This window comes from Gossypium raimondii, chromosome 1, assembly GCF_025698545.1.
Source record: "Gossypium raimondii isolate GPD5lz chromosome 1, ASM2569854v1, whole genome shotgun sequence".
Lineage (NCBI taxonomy): Eukaryota > Viridiplantae > Streptophyta > Magnoliopsida > Malvales > Malvaceae > Gossypium > Gossypium raimondii.
This window is the reverse complement of record NC_068565.1, coordinates 45,343,900-45,352,093: the sequence shown is the minus strand read 5'-3', so window position 1 is coordinate 45,352,093 and position 8,194 is coordinate 45,343,900. Positions and strand designations below refer to the sequence as shown.

The following is an 8,194-nucleotide window of genomic DNA, read 5'->3' as shown; positions in this document are numbered from 1 at the left end:
ATGGTGTCATCGCGTCCAAAACCAGTGAAAGAGGGACCTTTATCTAAGTCTAAGCAAGCAAGACATGTTGTTGGCAAAGTTGTGCGGCATGTTAAGGTTCATCCCCGAGGAATTTGTTCTAACCAACAGACTGCTTTTACTCCAGAATGGTATGAATGTCGTAGTGCTATCAAGGAAGCTCTGAGATGTTACAGACGGTTACTTTCAGACAAGGATTACCGCGAGAGTATTTCAAAGGATCATGGGATGGGCTTGGAACGAGGGAAACCTTCCGGCATAGGGCAACATATGAGACTAGCGAAGCTGGTTAGGTGTTTGGGAAAATGGGTCAACACAGCCAAGCAAATAGGATGCGTTGCAGGGATTGAAGTTGGTGATGGTTTCCATTGGAGGGGTGAGTTGTGCATTGTCGGACTTCACAGTGAATTTCGAAAAGGGATAGATTGTATCACTTCTCTCAATGGTAGCAAAATTTGGGCTACGAGCATTGTCGATTCCGGTCGATACGATAGTTGTACAAGAAAGGTTTCGTCCGATGAGTTTACTTACTGCGGAGAAGGTGAAAATCCTAGCTTTTGTGGGTTTAAGAAACTTAAAGATCAAAAGCTTGTTGGTGGGAACCGTGCATTGATGAACAATATGATTGACAGGAAGCCAGTCAGGGTGATACGTAGGTTCGACAACATCGGCAACACAAACGAGAGCGGCTACAAGTTTGTTTACGAAGGCTTGTACCAAGTGAACCATTGTTGGAAAGAAATTAGAATGGACTCTGGTAAATATGTTTACAAGTTCAACCTGGTGAAATTGGAGGATCATCTACAATATGAGCCACAATGGAAGGTGAACAACGTTCGTACTCGGAGGTATCATTGACAATGAACTTGCATCATAAAATTGCCTTCTTTATGTGCTAGACTGTTTTGGTCTATAAATGGTAGTATAAACATGAAAGTAAATGCAGTATGCATTGACAATGCTTACTCATATGCTCTACCATAGGTGAAATTTGCACTCGTAGAATGCTAGTTGCTTTCATGTTTCTTTTAACTGTTTTGATCTGTAAATAAATATTAGTTTAAGCTAGGAAGTTTGTAGGGTCTAGCATTGAAGCATTTACTCAAGTGCTTATGTAGGTGAATTTTGTGGTTATACCTATACTAGTTTCCCTTTTTTATCATCTCTCAACTTTGGAAAATCTCTAGAAATGAAAGATTTAGACAGATTTGTTTGTGAAATTCAAGAGTAATGTTTGTATCTAATTTTAATAACTAAAATATGATTTATATATTAAAATCAAATATCATTTACTTTCAAATAAATTAAATATCATTTTAGTTTTATGTTATATATGACCATAATATTAATAATTTGACTATCAACATAATATCAATAATTTGAGTATTATTTTTAATTTATTTTTCAACTTTTGTGCTTATTTAAAATAATTTTTTACATTCATAATATTCGAAAATATTGAACCATAAAAATATAGACTTTGACCGGCTAAAGATTTGGTTTCATCCTAAGGAAAAAAATATAATAATAAAAAAGAAATTATAAATATTCCCAAAGTAAACTTTGGTTTTCATGTGATTCCCCAAAATAATCACAAACCTTTAAATTTATAGCCATCACACGATGTCGTTGCAACCGCTCATCGCTTGTGCAAGCTTGTTGACGATCCCATCACACTTCTTGCTTACATGAAGGCATTGGCGTTTGATGCCACTCAATCGGGCTATGTTGTTGTGTAGTTGTGTGCCTTGAGGGGACAGCCCCCTTCATGCGTTGCGCACCTAGCACGCTTGGCTTAGGGCATAATGCCCTTGCCTGGCTCGGTTGTGGGTTCCATTGGGGTTCTGATGGCCTCGGCTTCATTTCCCTTCCGTGCACTTGTCCTGCAACTAGGATTGCAACGACCTTGGTTACCCTACATGCTGGTGTTGCGATAGCCTCGGCTTATGCGGTTGGTGCACATTGTGCTTGGGTGCAACGCCCTGATGCTCCAATGTGTTGGGCTTTGCACTAGGGTGCTGATGCCTTCGCACTTTGATATTGTCGTGTGTTTGGTTGGGGCATGATGCTTCGTCCTTCCACTCAGTTGTGTTTGTTCTCTTTGTTTATAGATTTACGTGTCCACCATGCTTTCCCAAGTTTCATCAAAAGTCGTCCAATTACAAAGAACATAATCCATTTTCGGCTCACATTCTTCAATCTTCGTGGTGTTGGGCGAAATCTATTAATTATAGTCTTCTGCCCTATGTTGGTAATTTTACGAGACTAAGACATTGTCGTCAATGGAAACCTCCATCATTGGGCTACATTAAGTTAAACACGGATGGGGCGAGATCCCCGAGTTTGGGGTTTGCTTTGGCCACAGTGGTGGCTAGAGATGATGTGGGTAGATGGCTTGGAGGCATGGTGAGGAACATTTGAAGGTGTAGTGTCGAGCATGCAGAACTTTGGGCAAATTATTATGCTCTTATATTGGCTTAGGATGTGAAATGGGATAATATTTTTGTTAAAATGGATTGTGCTCAAGCCCTTATGACAATTTAAGATAAGTATCGTGGTCGATTGAATAGGGATTTGTTATAAAAATGCAAGAATTTTTTAGAAGAGAGTGGTAGGTGGTCATACAAAAGATTCTAACAGAAGCCAATGCTACAACTTATACTTTAGCCAATGAAATGCAAAAATTTGGGTATGGTTCTATAAGGTTCAAGGAGAGCCCGATAGAAATCATTGAGTAATTTCAGATTGATGGACAGTTTGTTTGCATTGTAACTGATTTATCTTTGTGAGTGATTTTTATATTTTCTTACCAAAAAATAAAATAAAATAAAACCTATCTACATTACAAACTGAAAAATAACTTAAGTACTATCGATCTAAACGTAGGAATAAAAATTTTGACAAAATTACTTTACATCAATATAAAATAATTACACTTACCGAAACATCCATACAGATAATACATAAAATGTGTTTATGCAAAAATATCACATCTTATCAAAATTTAATCAAAGAAGAGAGTATTAGGAATTCGATTATTTGATTTACACCATAAACATTGTACAATATTTTTTCTGAATTGTTTTTATGTTATGTAGGAAGTAGATTCGATCACCTTATTGATCTCAATTTGCAACAGTGGACATTTTCACAAATCGATGAAAATTTAAAAATTTGGGCTAAAAACGGAAAGAAGAATCCTTGTCAAAAAGAGAAAATAATCTTTCTAAATTGATGTGGAGAAGTGTGTATTTTGACTTAGCTCTCAACTTCGTATTTATAGAAAAAACAAGATGAGTCTCAATGGAAAAATAAATAATTAAATAATAATATTTTAAAAAGAAAAATACAACCCCCAAAATGGGTGTACTATAGTGGGCCGCAACAAGCCCTCTCTAGGATTAGAAAATGCCCAACTCCTCTCTATTCAACCGGGCTTAATTGGGCTTCAAGTTAATTATATGTGTAATTTAATTATTAAATTAACTCATAATTTTTTTTGTCGAATAAATATTATTTACTTTTCTCATTAATTAAATTATTTTTTCAATTGAATTGGGGTATACTACAAGCAGACGTGTAATAGTTAAAACTTATGTCTCCCCTATTATCAATGCCTCTAGACATTAGCCCAATAACCTGCATGATCAACATTCATGCAAAAGCATTTGATGCGTTAAGAAAAGTCCACTTCAGGACGGTAGAGACTACACCTTTTTTCAGGGTACTCATTGTATCACACCAGTAACATAACAGAAACTTGAATAAATCTAGACTTACTAAGGCATCAACTCTAGGGACTGCATTTGGTATATATGAGATGGGTTTATTGACATGGTTCCTCCGAATCTCAAACATTGAATTGCGAAAGCTTTGAATCATACAGTGTTTGGGATCTCTGATCATACCTCTGTCTCAAGACAAACACAGCAACAAAACAAACTTAAACAGCCAAGAGATTGTCAAATGAGAAAAAGACCGGCGATAAAAGCAAACAATCAATTTCCCAAGCAAAAAAGAAAAAAAAAAGAAAGAAAAGAAAACCTAGATTTTAAAAGCGGACAATCATTAGTTGGAACAGGTCCTTATCAGCATTAATCTTATTTTGTGAATAAGTTCAAGATGACTTACTAATCCAAAGATTACACCTAATGCACCAACAGCAGGTATTTTGCACAACCAGCAATTTATAAGGTACCGTAATGAGTTTAAGAGTTGTTACTTGAAAGAGCAGAGGGGAAGTAAACTACAAGGAATCTCCTTGGACCGCTTAAATTCTCCATCGTAGGTCCATCAGAATTCAAAGAATAACAATTGACCTGAAAATAAAAAATTCTATTAAATCAAATATAGAAATAAACTTCCTAGTTGAGTAATTTGAAACCATCAAATTCGAAGCCATACCATAAGGCGTCCAATATTAGCATGCAAAAGAGGATGTGGCCAACCTCCAAATCTCTCTTTTGTCAATGAGGCAATTGAACCCCTAACAATGTAAGGTATTCTTCCCGTGGCGGAGTTTTATCCTTGTGAATTTGCTGAGAGCCCGACTGCTTTAAGAGGCCTGCCGTAGGCGTGGGTTCGTAGAGTCAAGAGCACCTCGGTTGACGGAGATATGACCTGCAAAACTCACTGGAGAGGTGCCAGTATAGTGTCTAACATTAATTATGGAAATCATTTATGTGTGAGGAGGCTTGAAGCACCAACCTAAGGTATATAGGCAATCTACTTGCAAGTATGATACCACTTGAGCCTCCCTGCATGTAGTTCAAGTTGTATTTTCTAAAAAATCTAATATAATTCCATAATTTTATTGTCTATGATTAACTCATGCACCGAACGCGGTTATATGTTTTTGTATTAGTAAAGATAAACAGCATCTTATATTTCACTAACACTAAATGATAATCTAAAGTGGTAGGTGGTGGATATGCATAATGCCATATAAGGAATTTTTATAAATGTTAGCATTAATTAAGTTTCCCATTTTTTAACGGATATGATTAAGTGTAATAATCATAAATCAATGGTCAAGATTCAACGAGCTTCAATATAAAAAAAGGCCATCTTCACTTCAAACTTCACCACACTACAGATATCAGAAAACAGATTGTTTTGCTAAAATGCAATACAGAAATGGTGGTGAACTCTGAACGGTCAGTGATGTATCAGAAAATAGCTAGGGAAATCACCATCATCCCTTCGATTATTTTCTGGTAAATCATTGATTCGATTAGAATTCACTTCTACCTTGCAAACCGCTAGCTATACTTTGCATATAGTATAGCTACAACCAATTTAAATCAGAGCCTGTGTCACAATTGTCAATACTTACACTTGTTCATTGAAGTTTCAGCTTTCTGTCAGTAAGGTAAAAAATGGTTTTCAGTCTGAGAATATTCTTTGGCCATTGCTGGCCATAGATTCATACTTCCATGCAGGTCCTACAGACCAGTAAACTGCGGCTCCTCAAATCAAGCCTCCTATCTGAAATTGTAAGTTAAGATATGAAACAATCTTGGAAGTAAAACTGTAAATGTCTGTATTAATGAAGTATAAGGAGATTCTTATAATAGAAAACCGTTACTTTAAATATGGGTATACTATAAGTACACGTACAAGAAGGCATGGTAGTTAAGACTTACATAACCACATTTATCGGTGCCTCTTGACATTAGCCTAATAACCTGCATGATCAACATTCATTACCACTGAGCTTGGAAATTTAAGAGCAAAAGCACTTGATGCACTATGAAAGTAGGCTGGAGGATTATTAGATACTACGATTTTCTTCAAGGAAATCATTGTATCAAGCAGTAACATAGCAGAAACTTGAATAAATCTAGACTTACGAAGGCATCCAACTCTAGGGACTGCATTTGGTATGCATGAGACAGGTTTTTTGATAGGTAATTATATGGTTTTAGGTTCTCAAACATAGAGTAGCGAAAACTTAGAATCATACTGGGTTTGTGGAAATAACTTGTGCTGTGTTGCAGATCTTCTTTGGCATCTCTGATCATACCTATATATCTAGTTACAAACACAGCAACAGAACCAACCTAGACAACCAAGAGAATGTCAAATGAGACAAAGACAGGCAATAAAAGCAAAAAATCTATTTCAAAAGAAAATGAAAAAAGAACACCTAAATTTTCAAGGCAGAGATTCATTAGTTGGAAGAGATTCTTATGAACATTAATCTTATTTTGCAAATAAGTTCGAGGTGACTTACTAATCTAAATATTGTGCCTGATGTACCAACTGCGGGTGCTTGGAAGAACCAGTAACTTGTAGCGGCGCCTAGTTTTCTTTGACAGAGTCAAAATACAATATGCATAACCAGTAATCAAATATCAACCCACAGTTTCTAAAACTACAATGAAACCAAAGCAAGAGCTTCCCTCGTGTTTACTTTTCGTTTTTATACAGACAATTCAATCTTTTGTTGAATGAACATGTAGTTGTTTTCACAAGCGAAAACTTACAACACATTAACATCTATAAGGGTGTAGGGCAATTTCCTTGTGTTAAATGAATTTCTCCTGTAAGTATCTATCTTGGATGATCCACTATTAACCGCATTTCCATACTCTTTTCTTTGTTCTTCCCCATTGAAGAATAAGTAAGATGAACACGAATGACAGACAGAATCATTTGCAAATCGAAAATTGCCAGTTCTCATGGGTTTGGAAGTTGTTTCAGACCATACATGCTTCAATCTAGACACATTACATAGATGACAGAGTTTCTGAATGACATAAGAATCAAAGAATCAATCTTTTTATTCTCTCTCTCTCTCTTTTTTTTTTTTCCTTAAAGATAAATTTGATGGGATTTCTCAGCAGGGAAATGGAAAGTAATAGATGGGGGTACCTTGAAGGCGGAGGTGGAACCCTAGGCGGAGCTGGTGGCGGGGAGAAGCAGCTGTGGTGATGAGGCACAGCTGAACCCATCAACCGAACAACACCAACACCAGAGAAGAACAGTGTCTTGGCGACACCAAACTGTCCATTGAGAAATTCGAAAAACCTTGGTAGAAAGCAATGCTTTTGCAGTACCTTTTTGAATTTTCGTATTTATTTTTAAACTCTAAATTAAACTAATATCACTACACTGCTAATATATATATAAAAAAATTGTTTTGGTAAAATACAATACAGAAATGGTAATACTCTGAATAATCAGCGATGTATCAGAAAATAGGTAGGAAAATCACCACCGGTAAATCACTGGTTCAATTAGAATTCACAATACGTCAAATCTAACGAGTTTCAGCAAATGCTCCCACATTTTCTTGTTTTAAATAATTTCCTCTTGATAGAATTTTTAAATGAATTTTAGAATGAAAGGGATGGATATTTCAATTCAAAAACCTTGCATAAATGTGTGTTTTTTTTTTCTGGGAATAGGCCTGACCTGTTTTTCAATTACCAGATAAATGTCAAAGTAAATTGTGATACAGGTTGCCGAAAATCTAAACTTTGATTGGATGATGCAAGTAAGGTAGACAATTTTATGGCGTGCTGTTGTCGGTGCAATGCAGTTGGCTTCTAATTGTGACACTAACATGGATTTGGTGAAGTTTATATTTATGTGACTATTCTTTCATTTTCTATTTGGTTATTGAAAAAGTGACTTAATTTAAGTTTAATATTTTATTGTGACATAAATTAACACATCTAAAACATGTCCCATAACATAGTGATTATATATTTTCACCAAACATGAGATTTTTATCATTTTTTTGTGATTATGTAAATTGACATATTTTTATTTCCACGCACACATGTGTCACAAAATATCCAAAATTAAATTACATAAACAAAAATAACATATCAATTACGCTTTTATACTATCATCACATTTAACATTCATTGATATGACGAAGATGACGTATGATGTGACATATTATTTCTTATACTTATAATATTAAGTGACAAAAATATATTTCTTGCGGCATTTAGTTTGACGCTACAAATGCCCAATATTCTTGTAGTGAGAAGGAATATGATTATTCTCGTTAAAGATTAAGAAGGGAATGTGATGGGAGATCATGAAGCTATGAAAGGCATGTTCTTACAAGTTTTCAAATGAATATACAGGGAAGATGATAAGAGAAGTAAGGAGGAAATGATGTGTAACACCCCTTACCCGTATCCAACACCGGAATAGG

The 8,194-nt window shown here is 35.5% G+C and overlaps 1 protein-coding gene and 1 long non-coding RNA gene across 9 annotated transcripts; one reads left to right on the top strand and one right to left on the bottom strand.

The window, feature by feature from the left end:
• Positions 1-1,164, top strand: LOC105786037 (YDG domain-containing protein At5g47160). Its single transcript, XM_012612286.2, has one exon. The coding sequence runs from the start codon at positions 1-3 to the stop codon at positions 874-876; it is 876 nt and encodes a 291-aa protein (XP_012467740.1). The 3' UTR covers positions 877-1,164.
• A 2,365-nt stretch (positions 1,165-3,529) lies between these two features.
• Positions 3,530-7,921, bottom strand: LOC105786032 (uncharacterized). 8 transcript variants are annotated; one of them, XR_008198476.1, is made up of 8 exons: positions 6,895-7,901; positions 6,254-6,769; positions 5,984-6,080; positions 5,664-5,705; positions 5,354-5,505; positions 4,423-4,775; positions 4,241-4,337; positions 3,530-3,928 (listed from the first exon to the last, which is right to left on the bottom strand). It is a non-coding gene; the product is annotated as an uncharacterized LOC105786032 (long non-coding RNA). The 8 variants fall into 8 exon arrangements; XR_008198468.1 differs by having other exon boundaries at positions 3,530-3,657; positions 3,799-4,337; positions 6,895-7,898; XR_008198470.1 differs by having other exon boundaries at positions 3,530-4,337; positions 6,002-6,080; positions 6,895-7,921.
• Between the last annotated feature and the right edge of the window lie 273 nt (positions 7,922-8,194).

Coding starts and splice junctions, on each gene's coding strand:
- LOC105786037 (XM_012612286.2), top strand. CDS start 1: ATGGTGTCATCGCGTCCAAAACCAGTGAAAGAGGGACCTTTATCTAAG.